Source organism: Melanostigma gelatinosum, assembly GCF_949748355.1.
Source record: "Melanostigma gelatinosum genome assembly, chromosome: 13".
NCBI lineage: Eukaryota > Metazoa > Chordata > Actinopteri > Perciformes > Zoarcidae > Melanostigma > Melanostigma gelatinosum.
Window position 1 is genome coordinate 3,144,719 of NC_136646.1, and position 13,873 is coordinate 3,158,591.

Below are 13,873 nucleotides of genomic sequence, written 5' to 3' on the forward strand. Positions count from 1 at the left end.
GGTACTCCAAGGAAGGTGAGTTCTAAGCAGAAGTACTCTGTCAATAAGAAATGGTGGTGTACTTCATACCTTTGTCTCTGGCCTTGAGCAGGATGCTGCTGCGTGTTGCATCATCACAGATATCAATGGCACAGAAGGTCCCCTGTCCTCGAGCTCGACTCAATAGGCCGGGGTACTGAGCCTGGGGACCAGACGCACGGAGGTCATGTTCACATACATGTACATGAAGGTCATGTATGTCACACACACACACCCGCATACACACACGTAGGTCATGTATGTCAAATCTGAATCTGCAACGTAACCAATAACATTTCTCTCTGTCAGGTAAATGTAGTAGAATTACACAGTATCATAAAAAGTTGAGTTGCATGTTTTTTAAGAGCTTGGGGCCTTTAAAGTTACAATGAGTTAGAATGGTAACATAATTCAATCATTTTAATATCTAAACATTAGGGGTGTAACGGTACGCGTATTCGTATTGAACCGTTCGGTACGAGGCTCACGGTTCGGTACGCATGACGAACCGAATACGTTTGAATAAAATCATTTTTTTTTTAACTTTATTTAACCAGGTAGTCCCATTGTGATTAAAAATCTCTTTTGCAAGATGTAAGTAACAATACAAGATATAAGCAAGATGTAAGTAACAATACTACATAACATTAAGGAGCAGTTTTTGTTTGTTATGCTTATGTGTTGCTAAGAAGACACATCAGAAGATGGGTCACTCAGGTATAGTTCCATCATTGTTCAAAGTCAAAGAATAACTTTATGATGTTAGTTGTAATGAATAAATATATTTTAAAATCAAGTACATTTCTCTGCATTTATAGTTTTCTACTGTACCGAAACGTACCGAACCGTGGCTCCACTGTATCGTACCCAACCCAACCGTGAGTTGTGTGAACTGTTACACCCCTACTAAATATGTGTGATGCAATACAGTATGTCATGGCAGGTGTTTTCAACGTTTTCACTGGCGTGATAAAACACAAGAATTTGCTCACTTTGAGATATGTGGCTAAGTAGGCTTAACAGTTGTGTGCGTGCGTGCGTGCGTGCGGTGAAGCAGATCAGACCTGTTCTCAGAGACAGAGCCACAGAAACAGAGGCAGGGCTATACTTCCAACAATAAAATCCATGTAAACTATATATTGTGATCCGCTAACCTCACTAGTTTGCCGCAAATAAAACAAAGTGCACCGTTACATGTGTGTGTGTGTGTTACACACACACACACACACACACACACACACACACACACTACCTGTAGCTCATAAAGGCCGTTTAGCAGGGCTTTTCCAGAGCGGGTCACCTCCTCCAGAAGGTTCTCTCTGCGAATCACATTGAGAACCTCAGCCAGGAGCAAGTTCCTTGTTGGGTCACCCATCCACGTGTTGAAGATGCGGTACGGCTGAAAAAAGACAACAGATACACAAGCAAACACCTGTAATCAAAAAACGATCTCCCAAACATCTTTTAATATCTAAAAGAGACAGTCCAATGGCAGTGAGTCAGCAGTCAATCAATGGCAGGTGTTTTGAGAAAGTCTGAGTCACTGCAACCATGAGAGGTCCTTGAGCATGCAGCCATAAATGAGCACCTAAAATATAATGCAGTTTGATGCAGTAGGATGCAAGATTAGCCGTTGTCAAGAAGAGTTGAGCCCACAGAGCTGCCTCGAAAACATGCATACACGATCAGGGGAAGGTCAGGATATAAAAAGCATATAATCAGAAATCAATAGTTAAAGTGTAATCTAAAGATAAAGTGTATGATCGTTACATAACAAATGTTTAATACATAGAGTGATTTAACAAATGTAAACCTGATAATAATAATATGTGTATCTGAGTATAGTGCAGTCTGAGTGTAGAAAGTACGGAGAAAGAGGAAGTAAGCAGGGTGTTGGCTTCAAGGGATGGGGAAATAATGATGGTTGAGAAGAAAAGACACAAAGCACAATAATGATGAAGGATGAGATCAATAATCATTTTATAAGCAAATGTGTACTAACCAAACCGATTTAACAAATGTAAAAACTGATTAACAAATGTTCTGTGTGACCGGAGCTGCGATGTAAGAAAAGTGTTTTGTCAGGATGAGTTGGCAAAAAGAGAAGTGCAACAGATGTTGAACACCCAGACAGGGAAGTTGGGGTGATTTCCTCATGCACACACACACAAAAGTTAGGTCATGTTCGAACCCAACGCCCTTTCCAGAGGGTGGGGGGGATGAGATCATGTATTGAACAGGAGGGGGCTGACAGCCCAAAAGTGTTATAAAAGAAGTGACTTGCAAACAGCAAGACGGGAATTCACGATGGGACGCCGACCGAGCCATCCATGGAGAAACACTGGACCTCGTTCGACAGCCGCGTCCGAGGACTTCGTCTCTGTTCACGGAAAGAAGACCGCCGTTCGTGGACAAAAATTGAAAGACGGAGAATCACCTCTCCCCCCTGCTCGCCTTTACCAACTGGACAACGGAGAAGACGCAGCAGCCCGAGAAAGACTTTGTACTGAGTTTTGAGGACTGTTGAACGGACTCTGCTGCAGAGCAGGAGGACCGAGGGTCTGGCCAGACCTTCGCTCCTAACAACTCCAAAAGAACCTTTTCATCGCACCATTGGACATCCAGCTCCAACCGAGCCGTCTCGGCATCTAAAACTAATGAGTATAATCGAAGAAGAAAATTAACGTAACGAATCAAGTGTAGTGACATTTTATATGAGCTGTAGCTTAACCCTTGCAAACTAACTAAATATAACCTGCAATAAATATCTAATCTGCATTTAAAGTAAATTTCTCAAGTGCATTCATTTGCTCAAGTAGTAAAAAGTTCCTCGTGGCAGTAAAAAGTTAAAGCCATTGTATGTCTAACAACTGAGTTCTGAAAGGTTATCCTAGAGACCGAATCCACTTAACAAGCCCTTACAGTTTTAGAAAGAATTAATCCTAGCCGTTAAAACCTAACCTGGCATTTACCAAGAGCACGGATCCATAAGAGGGAAGCTGCCATAACCGACGCGACTGGTAGGAGCGCCCGGGGTCAGGGTGGCCCCTCGACCGAGTGCACTCAGACCGGAGGAAGCAGGGTAGACGTCGGGAGTAACGGCAGTTAGAAGAGCCAGGCGAGTTCCCTCGCAAGAACACCAGCTCGACAATCTTTTAATAGAGAGCTGAGTCAGTAAGTAGCCCCGTATCGGGCCAGAAGTACCCCAGGATCTAACACCGTGCACAGACACAAAGATGCACACACGACTGATCTCATTATTTACTAGCTCAGATAACAAGTTAAAAACGAGTTTGCAGGTGTTATACTTATAAATATACAGCAAATGATTTTGGTGAACTTTTGGATGTGATCTAAGAAACTACAATGTTGATTGGAGAGCTGTGGCTATGGGTGGGTTGCTACTACAGTGACTCAGCCCATTCATGCTGCCTATATGATGAACCCTTTAGATTTTATCGCCACCTCTAGCAGCACCAACGTGATTAGACCCAATACTGGAGAAACTTCCAAGAATAGCTAGATCATCAGTATGTGGTTTGATCCATACTTTGGGGGTATTTTGGACATTCCAGGCTCCTAACAGGGCTTTTGACCTTTTGTCCTGATCAAATCTGAAACACATCACAGAAAACCTGTATATGATATATTAAATATGACCAATATAACAATGACGAACCTTATCAGCCTGTAATTCGTCTTTGTGGTAGTAGCCACCAGTGAGAAGCTTCTTGCTGAAGGACACAATGTCAGCAGGGTCATCCATGCCCCAGTGCTCATGAGCCCACAGCTTTCCTGTGTTCCCTCCACCAGTCTGGATTTCATCCACGTGGAAACCACAGCCATGCTGGGGAGGTAAAGGGTTAACAGAGTGAGCTACGGAGAAGTGAACAAGGTAAAGAGATCATGAAAGCAGTAAGGAAGGAAGGAAATTAGAAGTTTTTCACTCATTGACAGGAGAGTCAATGGGTAAGAAGCTCGAGTAGGAAGTCTCCATAAGGAGGAATACTGACGCAGGACCAGACTGCACTGATATTATCATGTCAGTTATGAGGTCCACAACCATGCATGGCAGAATCCCAGCAGCTAGACCAGTGTTGATGTACAATGGTGGACTTTGCTACAGTCCAAATATAACATGTCACAAGGAATCTAAAGACTTGTATCAAAAACACAAAGTTTGACCAAAACACAATATAAGATTGTTTGGTTCAAAGCAGCAACATTACAGTGGAACAAAGAAACATTTTTCAGTACTGTCCACTGGCTTCCTGTAGCTGCTCGCAACAGTTCAGGTTCAGTTTTAGGTCCAAGTCTCTGTTGTTTGTTCACTAGGATCTCCATAATGAATGTCAAGTCGTCTACCGTCACTCTGAGCCTCCTGGAACATGGAGGCATTGAGGCACTTATCCTCGGAAGTTAGATCTACAGTGGCTTGGCTTGTACAAGACACATGAATACATGTAATATAAATGGAATTTCTTTTGACAAGACTTTCTTCAGACAAACCCAGTTTCAGTGTTGAATGTGGGCTGGATCTATGGCTTAAAACCATGCCCTAGAAGAGAGTGCCTTTCTCTGAACACATTAGTTCGTGATTAGTAACCTTCCTCCAGGTCATGTGGCTCAAAGTGTTCCAGCTCTTTTGGGGCTCCCCTGCCTCCCTATATATGGTTGGCTCATCATGTGCTTTGGGGGATTTTCATTCCCTACGAAAATACTGTTTTTGTTTTACCTGGCATGCTGATCAACTTCTCTATGAAGTCAATTCATGAGTACTCATTGCACTGTATATAAGTGAATATACACTTTGTGGCAGAGAGCACTTACAGAGCTCAACAATCTCAATCTATGCTCACTCTGAATTCAGTCAGATCACATTATTCTATAATCACATGCAGTCCAATCTACGGTAGTATAAACTATTTCATTACTTCTCTATTTGGTGAGATGGTGTTATTTTGCCATCATGAGGCATAACTCAATAATAATTGGATCCATGTCATGTCAACAAAGTGGTGTCTGAGGGTAGTGAACCAGTATACTATAGCTGGGAAATATATCAATATTAAACTGACATTGTGATATGAAACTATGTCGTCTTAGATTTTGGACATCACAATATGACACTTTTCTTGGTTTTAAAGGCTTCATAATAGTGACTTGATGTCATCTTCTGACCTTACCAGACTGCTCCAGGAGTTTATTTGCCTTCACCTACTTAGTCATTGTATCCACATAACTATATTTTATGAAAGCACCAATAATCAACCCTACAATATGTTCACAATATCGATGTCGAGCTTTTTGTTTAAAATTGTCCTGATACAGTATTTGATTTCTTCATATCGTCCAGCACTACAGTATTTCTTCCCAGTTGATGCAATTGGCTCAACAAGCTAACGCCCTTTTAAAGGATCTGTTGCCATAGTGATCCCTTAGTGTTACCTTGCGTGCAATGTTGCGGAGGCTTTTGAAGAAGTTTGGGGAGGCGTGGTTATCTCCCCCTTCAGCCTGGATTGGTTCAATTACAATCCCAGCCACAGGCTTCCCCTTCTGTCTCCATTTTATGATCAGGTCCTCCACCTGGGGGGGGGGGGGGGGGAGAGAGAGAGAGAGAGGTTGCATTTTTCAATCAAAGCTTTAAATACCACGATAGATCATTACGGGCTATCTTTCTAGCACAACCATGGAAGTTAGGCTTTTGAATCAACAACTAAATACACACAAGTTGATTGATTGATCAAACACTTGCAAGTCCTGTCGGCACTTAACAAATGGCCAGATGAATTTCACACAGTTAAGCATAATTACACATGCTATTAGCTGCACTGAGGTACTGCACATACATTTAATGTAAGAAAGTCTGCAGGGAAGGTAACCCAATGCTTCAGCCACTGTCCAGTCAACAAAGAGAGATGTAATGTTTGTTTCTGCAATATATCATGATGGAACAAGTATTGCATCCTGCTCATATACACGCATACTGCGGGGACGCGTCATCACAAAGTGCCAGCACCATCACAGCAAACAGTAACAGCCTGCCAGTGGCGATATGAACGGATGATTGAATTTACATTATAACATGTATTGAAATTACTGCTGAACTGTGGACATTGAACATGTTCAATCATCCAGCTCACCCTCCTCTTCTTTTTGTTGCTGCTGGTGCGACTAGTGCCTTGACAGCATGAGTGATGTACTTTGAGCTGAACTGTATTCCTGTGGACATTTGTGTTCTTGAGCTGTTAAACGAACTGAATTTGGTTTGAATAGCTGCTTGGATAGGGAATGAGTTGAACTGAACACCTGTTGGATGCATGTGTATTTATTTGTCATTTTTTAAAGAGGAAGAATATTTTGAGTTTTTCATGGACTGATACAAACTACATAACCTTCAGTTTTAATTACGTTAATACATTTATCTAACAATTAGAAAGCAAATGGTGCTGGAGTATTTCTTTGTTCACAGGTTCGTAGGATAAAAGTCTACTTTATTAAGGTTGTATGAGTGCATTGACATATAATGTATTTAAGGCATAGCACCTGTGTGTTGGCTGACTGTGTGACTGGATGACTTTTTGTCAGGTTAATCCCAGAAAACAAAAACGAAATAATGGCCATCGCAGCTTGCTCCTCGACACACACAGCCTACCTCCTCCAGACAGCGAGCCTCGTCCTGTGCATTCTCTCTGGTAAATTCCTCCAGCGGGTACTGCAGTTTGGGAAACGGAGCGATCGGCCAATCAAATGATGGCACATCCAGCTTGTGGATTGCTTTAGAGTGTGTCGTTGCCAAGCAACCTTAACAAGGCAAAAACATTGTGTTAGCCATGAATCTATGATGTTGCAATAATAACTCAGCCACTGTAGTTCAATGGTTGTTCATCATGTAGTATTTCTGGTGTGCTTCAGGTTTATATCTTGTGTTGACGTGTTGAGTTGAACTGACAGTAGTTTACCAACAATAGAAAAGAAGTGACTGGAATGAAGAGAATGAAAACACTTTTCATTCGTGGAGAGAATTTCAGAGCAGCAGAATGTTGAGTATGACATGACTCTGGTCGTGGTTATACTCGGAGGCCCAGATCACAAGTCAGCGGCCTGTGACCAATGGTTTTCCTACTCCGGGACTAAGGCGATTTTCACTAACCAATTCAGATAATAATATTAAATGCTATGATACTGTTGGACCAAGCAAAGCCAGAATCGAAATGTTTATTCACGTAACTTGAACTGTGTTACCTGCAGAAAGCTTAACGTTTGGATTGTTTCAAAGCTCCCTCAGATACTGAGCCACACTCAAGATGATTTTTCAAAATGTAATTCTAACATCAACAACATTTCTAAAAAGTCAAAATAGAAGCGATCGATAACATACCCATGGTTCTTCCATGGAAAGCTCCCATGAAAGATAAAATACTGAGTTCTGGACAACCTGGGACCTGAGACAGAAAAACAGAGAAAGAAAGAAAGAAAGAAAGACAAAGAGGATGATGCACATATTTAGTATAATATATCTGGAAATGTCAAAATATTCTGATTTGTAGTGAACGTTCTTTCCCCCACCTGGTTTATCATGCAGGAGCTGAGATCTTCTTCAGACGGTGTGTTGTGGCCTCGCTCCTTGTTCTACAGCAAACACACACAGATGAAGCTACATTTACATTTGGTTGTTGAGATCATATCTAATATAGATATTTATCTTGAGAACAGAACAATAAACATATTTAAGAAATAAAATGGTGTACACTATGTAAATTTAAATGCCACTCATAATGAATTCATCAGGCTCAATCAGTGTTTAAAAGGGGCTCACAGAAAGCTCTGTTTATGGTGTAACCAGCCGATATCCAGAGAAAAGACAGTGGATCTCCGGGCCAAGACCTCCTGTTCTGTGCGAAGGTTCATATTTTTAAGCCGATTAGCAACTCGAGACTCAAGAATGGAGTTGGAGTTATTACAATGGTCATACACATACAAGTTAATAAATGAAATGTGATCTTTTAACACATCCTAAGCATTTTTTGGAGCAGTGAGCTGCTGTGAAGCAACCGGGGAGCAACCCGGGTTTCAGTGTCTTGCTCCCGGGTAGAAGCACTAATAATAGCAGAAATAGCAGTAGCAGTAGGAGTAGTACTCACTCACCCTGTACCAGATAAACATTGCTTTGTAAGCATTCTCATTGGAGCAAGAGCCACAGGACATTGTCTGAACACGAGCCATCCCACTGGGAGCCACCTGACAGGAGGGAAGACTTATTGTCGTATTGTTGTTTGTCTTTACAAGTCAAATATGCATAAAATGAAATACACTTTTATTACAACAATATTAACACCATTATCTCTCAACTGTTCAATATGTTGAAATTTGTGTGTATGTTACTAACTGAGAGAAGACTTTCAGCGAGTTTTTCTGGAAAGTTCTCCGGAGGCAGGATTCCCAGGGCGGGTCGGTTCACAAGAGTACTCTGAAAGACAGAAAGGAAGCACAGGCACCTTTCAGACAACACCGAACTAGCACAAGTAACACTTTATATGAAGGGACACTCAGCAATCCATTCACTTTGACTGCTCTCACCTACCCGACTACACTGTGACGTGGTTGCTCATTTAAAGTAGGGTAAATAACATGTAAGCTCCATTCATTGACCACAGCATTGCTGTGTGATTTACTTACATCACCTATTGTCCAGATAAAGTACAAATTCAATTATGAAATGATTTGACATCAGTGACTGCTTAATGTAGTACTCCACTCAACTGTATTTCCATTTTCTGAGCCACGAATCCATGCATTGTTCATGACGCCCCTAGATTAGTGCAGGATTCCACAAGCACCACAGCCCGTTATTTGGTAATATTTTGGGATAATCTTCTTTAGAGTTGAGCTTTACTCGGACAGTAGTGGAACAGTCAAAACCAGGAGCATCTTAATTCAAACTAGAAAATGCATTTCCTGCTGAAAATGCGTTGGAATGCTGAAATTTGAAATGAATTGCAAAAACATTGCTGAAAATAGATATCCAATTTTTTTTAAATTGCAAAAAGCTTAATGATTCAAAAAGTTTAAAGATTCCAACTATGAAAAGTCATATCACCCCTCTCCTGAAAGAGCTGAACATGTTGATATTCTAAGGAGAGGGGGAGAGGAGACATAATCATAAAGTTTGACACACATAAACAGAGGTTATTAAATGCCTGGCTTCATCACAAGCATTTCAGTTAGAATTCACTCTTTTGGGCTTTTATTTTGAAATGGGGGGTGTGTGTGTGTGTGTGTGTGTATGTGTATGTGTGGGGGGGGGGGTTTCTCTAAAAGTCTCTAAACCCTGAATGACTGAATGAGAGAGAGGGAGAGAGAGAGAGCAGAAAGAACTAGAAAAAGCATTTCCTTCTGAAAATGCGTTGGAATGCTGAAAACTGAAATTAATCGCAAAAACATTGCTGAAAATAGATATCCAATTCAAAAGAAAATTGCAAAAAGCTTAATTCAAAAAGTTTAAAGATTACAAATATGAAAAGTCATATCACACCTCTCCTGAAAGAGCTGAACATTTTGATATTTGAACAATATCTGTGGCTTAAACAAATTTCAGAAGTAGTGATATTTGTAGTAATAGTAGTAGAAGTTGTAGTTGAAGTAGAAGTATTATTAGTAGTAGAAGTATTAGTAGCATTAGAATAAGTAGTAGTCGTAGCAGTAGTGATATTTGTAATAGTAGTAGTAGAAGTCGTAGTTGTAGTAGAAGTATCATTAGTAGTAGAAGTATTAGTATTTAGAAGAAGTAGTAGCCTAGTATCAGTAGTAGTAGTAATAGCTGTAGTAGTGGTCGTAGTATTTAATATAACAGTAGTAGTCATAGTAGTAGTAAAAGTAATGGCAGTGTTGGGGTCTGGCGACACCTCCTGGCTGGCTGAGTCCCTCACATGCGTTGTCAAACACAAGAGCAGCCATGTTTCCCTTCCTCTCAACAAACGCCTGACCTGAGATCTGATCCGCTGTCCACTCAAGATGACCACACCCCCAGCTCCGGCCAAAACCTGACGCTGACCCTTCATTGGCCAAGAACGTGCCCCCCGCTGTTTATGCCGACCTGGTTATAAGCGAGCTCACGGCGAAAATCGCTCTCTTCGCGCCGGACTCGTCCTGGCCACAAGAAGACCCCAGCCTCTCCCTCCAGCACCACGCAGACTCATGAGGAGCCGCGGCCTCATCAAATCCTGTCAGGTCACATGTTACATTCGCTGGTCGAAAACAGACTGTGTTTTTATTTTGAGTTCTGGATCCGAGTGCGAGAACGGATAGCTCCTATCCCGTATCCCCACTCCTTTTTGTGCACACAGCCGGCAGAAAGACTAACCCTCTTTCCTCAACCGATGATTACCGGGAGCGACGAACCGACCATGTCGCCTTAGCCGAAGTTAAATCGTCCTCTCTGCAGAGAGGACAGATCGAGTCTGCGTCTGCTCCAGAGAGAGCCACGCCACCAGGAGCTGCCGACTCCTGAGGATCGAGTTACCCCACCCAGTCTGCGCCCGCTACGAAAGCCGCGCTGCAGAGTCAACACTCGAGGACTGACCGATTCCCACCACGGAAAACGGGCCCACCGAACGAAGCTCCTACAAGTAAGATTCATGGTATCTGGGCATAGCTTAGCTTAAGCGTAATATAGCCTATTCGTTGATGTGTTGTTATTCCCGTATCTTGTTGTGTTAAGTCACTGTCGTGTTATACCGTGTTATTGCGCAACCATCGCGGACCACGGAGTCCCGTTATATTGTGTATTTCCTGCTGTAACTGTTTGCATTAGATCCGTCGCTGCTACTGAATGTAGAGTTTGTGTTCTATCACTTTAAAGACTGAAACTACGGTGGCCGGACCCTCGTCTCGCCGACCGAGTTTCGGGGTGAAAAGAAAGCAATACCCTCATCTCACCGCAGTGATAAAGGTCTGTGTTGTTTGGGGATTTATTTTATTTCGTTTCGTATTCTCTCTTCCTTAAATCGACTCTGTGAGTGGGTGTAGGGCCGTGGCTATCACTGCATAAGCTGCCGTCAGTTCAGAACGACGACCGCAGACTTGTGCAGGATAAGACACTACGACACGAACCGCACGCAGAGTTGATTTCTCTCTCTCTCTCCTTTTCTCTCTCTCCCTCTTAACCCGCACACACATAGTTAGAGCCTATGAGCCTGGGGGAACCCCTCGCAATCGATTGTCCCTAACCACGTGCTGCACCGTCACACGTGTTCACACGCAGCCACCTCTCAGCCATTTTGTCCGCCATCTTGGTTTGTAGTTCCAGGTTGTAGTTCTAGATTGTCCCCTCCTCTTTTCATCACTGATGGAATAGGTTACACCCCCTCGTTTCACCCACATAGATTCTCTCACACACACACACACACACACACACACACACACACACACACACACACACACACACACATACTTACATACATACATCCACACCAACATACATATATCCTTATCCCATTTTATTCATTTGACTTTAGGTATTAGACACATCAAATTGTATGATAACGTTTGTTGGTTGCAATATTACTTGATTTGATCATTTATTATTTTGATTTAATAAACTCTGTTATACTTTAAAGAGCAGTCGTCTGTGATTACTTGTGCATATGTGTGTAATAAAACTGGATGTAGTAGCCTGTGCTCGAACTTAAACCTTCACTGTCACTGAATGTGCAATCGTACTTAGACTATTGACATTATGAGTGACCACTAATTATGAGACTTAGTTTTATCGTTTGGTTATTGGTCCCTGTTCGCAGGGTGGTGCCCCGTTGTTATTAATAATCATTAATAATTGTTACTTACATTAATAATTCTATTGATGTCAAGGATTCAGTTTCTTAGATGCTGATAACCCAAACACGCTCCTTAACAGCATTCCAACAATTACACAACTGTGGTTGTCTTACTGTAAAAGCTGGACCACCGTGCACTATAACAAATCAATACACAACAACACCAGTTCATACTCTCACTGTAGTGATGATACAAATGATCTTGAATGTGGAAGACCTACCAGATTGTTTGGATTGGACATCAGTTTGAGGAGAGCAGGGTGGTTGTAGCCTGAGGGAGGACAGAGTGAGAGTGGGCATGGGCGTAGGAAGCATTGAAAACGTGGATGGACACTCTAACTGGTCTCGGGGTCAGAGTAGATGTACACATTTATACTGGAAAGAAAAAGTATGGGTACATTTCGTATTTTCATCCAGATCACGTTTGAAGATGTTAAAAATATTGAATTAATAATGATTGAATTAATAAGTAATTTAATAATTTGAATAAGCAAATCATAAATATATATATTTTTATGTTATACATCTTTACACACATAACGCTGCTACCGAGAAGCACTCCACATCCAACATTTCAAGACAAATCTATATAACAGCCACCTGCTATCTCTCATGAAAGGCAATTGTCTTGAATTCATGGGTTAGAGTGAGTGTGAGCAAAGCCATCCAGTTAGCTGGATAACACACTGTTAGCTTGTTGCCACCGGCCCCTGATATACGCTTTTTGGGCTAAAAATGCATATTTGCTAACATTTCATATAACAAATTCAAATCCAACACATAGAACCAAAACAAATCATGAAATATGAAGATGACACAATCAATCACCAACAATGGCTAAAGTGGGTTGATGCTCAGTTCTGGCTTTTCTTTCATACATTTATCATGTAGCAATGAAAACATGGTATATGGAGTTTCATTGATTTGGCCACTTAAAAAGCAAGCAGAATGGATCTGTGATGAAGCACTGACACAGCGCTCTGAGGAGAGGAGCACGAGGATAAACGAAGCACTGACTTTCCACATGGTAAGTGGGCATCCTCACCTGGTGCCTGTGTTCAGCGTCAAGCGTTGCGATGTTAGGCTGTTCACCGGTGATGTGTTTATCAGAAAATGTATATTTGAATTTCTGGAAAGCTTGTCTGCACTCAGTGAAACAATGACTGATCCTGGATAGTGACAGTGGAACAGCCTGTGTCTATTGTTGGACGAGTGATCAAACCGGTTTGATCTGGATGTGTAATATATGGAGGCTTACGGATGAGTTTTACATTTGAAATGATGAGTGATAATGGAGATAACTAGATTGCAGGTTTGTTGGGTTTCATTACTGCAGTGTTTATGTTGACAGCTTGTTCTATTTGAGCAGTTAGTCTGCTGAAGAGTGGAGTAAATATGAACCAGAAACGTGTGTATTTTGGAACATTGTTTTGAGAAAAGACAGGATTCTGTCTCGATTTGGATAATGTTCTGATGAGTACAGGTTGGAAAATGTGTTTTCCCTCAGTAGAAAGTAATTAAGGACTTCGAAGGGAATTTATTAGTTATTTAAAATATTAATATCTGAGTCATATTAGAATATATTTTCATGCTGACTGACTTATTTCAAAGAGACTTATGAGACTAATTTCTGTTATACACAAGATTTAAAGTGGTACTTTTGTGTGATTCTTTGAAGAGAAACTCAGCTTTACAGATCTGTCGATAAAATCAACTAATCCATTGAGTGGATAATCATTCGTTCTGTCGAGAACAGTCAAAGATATTTATATATTGTCTTATATACAAGTCTTTCATTCTTTCTTCCAAAATCATTGAATTATTTGAATGTTTCAGAAGGTTACCAAGATGTGTGTTACCTGAGTTGGTGGTTTGATCCACTGACGATTCTAATCACTGTCTATTAGGATGTGTTATGCACTGTGCGGCTTTAGCGGGGGAGGGGATGTTTCATGGATGTTTCAGATTGTTATTGGATTGTCATTGATATGAATTGTTATGAAACCTTCTTCGGGATGTGT

At 41.4% G+C, this 13,873-nt stretch overlaps 1 protein-coding gene across 3 annotated transcripts in view; it reads right to left on the minus strand.

Annotated features, from left to right (window-relative positions):
- Window positions 1–13,873, minus strand: part of abat (4-aminobutyrate aminotransferase) — a 30,816-nt gene that overhangs the window by 2,556 nt on the left and 14,387 nt on the right. For all 3 annotated transcript variants that reach the window (XM_079281792.1, XM_079281790.1, XM_079281791.1), the window contains exons 7-16: window positions 12,074–12,123; window positions 8,408–8,488; window positions 8,167–8,259; window positions 7,588–7,650; window positions 7,400–7,463; window positions 6,674–6,822; window positions 5,467–5,604; window positions 3,698–3,865; window positions 1,271–1,417; window positions 70–181 (exon numbers count right to left, since the gene is read on the minus strand). In XM_079281792.1, the coding sequence (XP_079137918.1) occupies window positions 70–181; window positions 1,271–1,417; window positions 3,698–3,865; window positions 5,467–5,604; window positions 6,674–6,822; window positions 7,400–7,463; window positions 7,588–7,650; window positions 8,167–8,259; window positions 8,408–8,488; window positions 12,074–12,123 (1,065 nt within the window). The remainder of the gene's footprint in view (window positions 1–69; window positions 182–1,270; window positions 1,418–3,697; window positions 3,866–5,466; window positions 5,605–6,673; window positions 6,823–7,399; window positions 7,464–7,587; window positions 7,651–8,166; window positions 8,260–8,407; window positions 8,489–12,073; window positions 12,124–13,873) is intronic.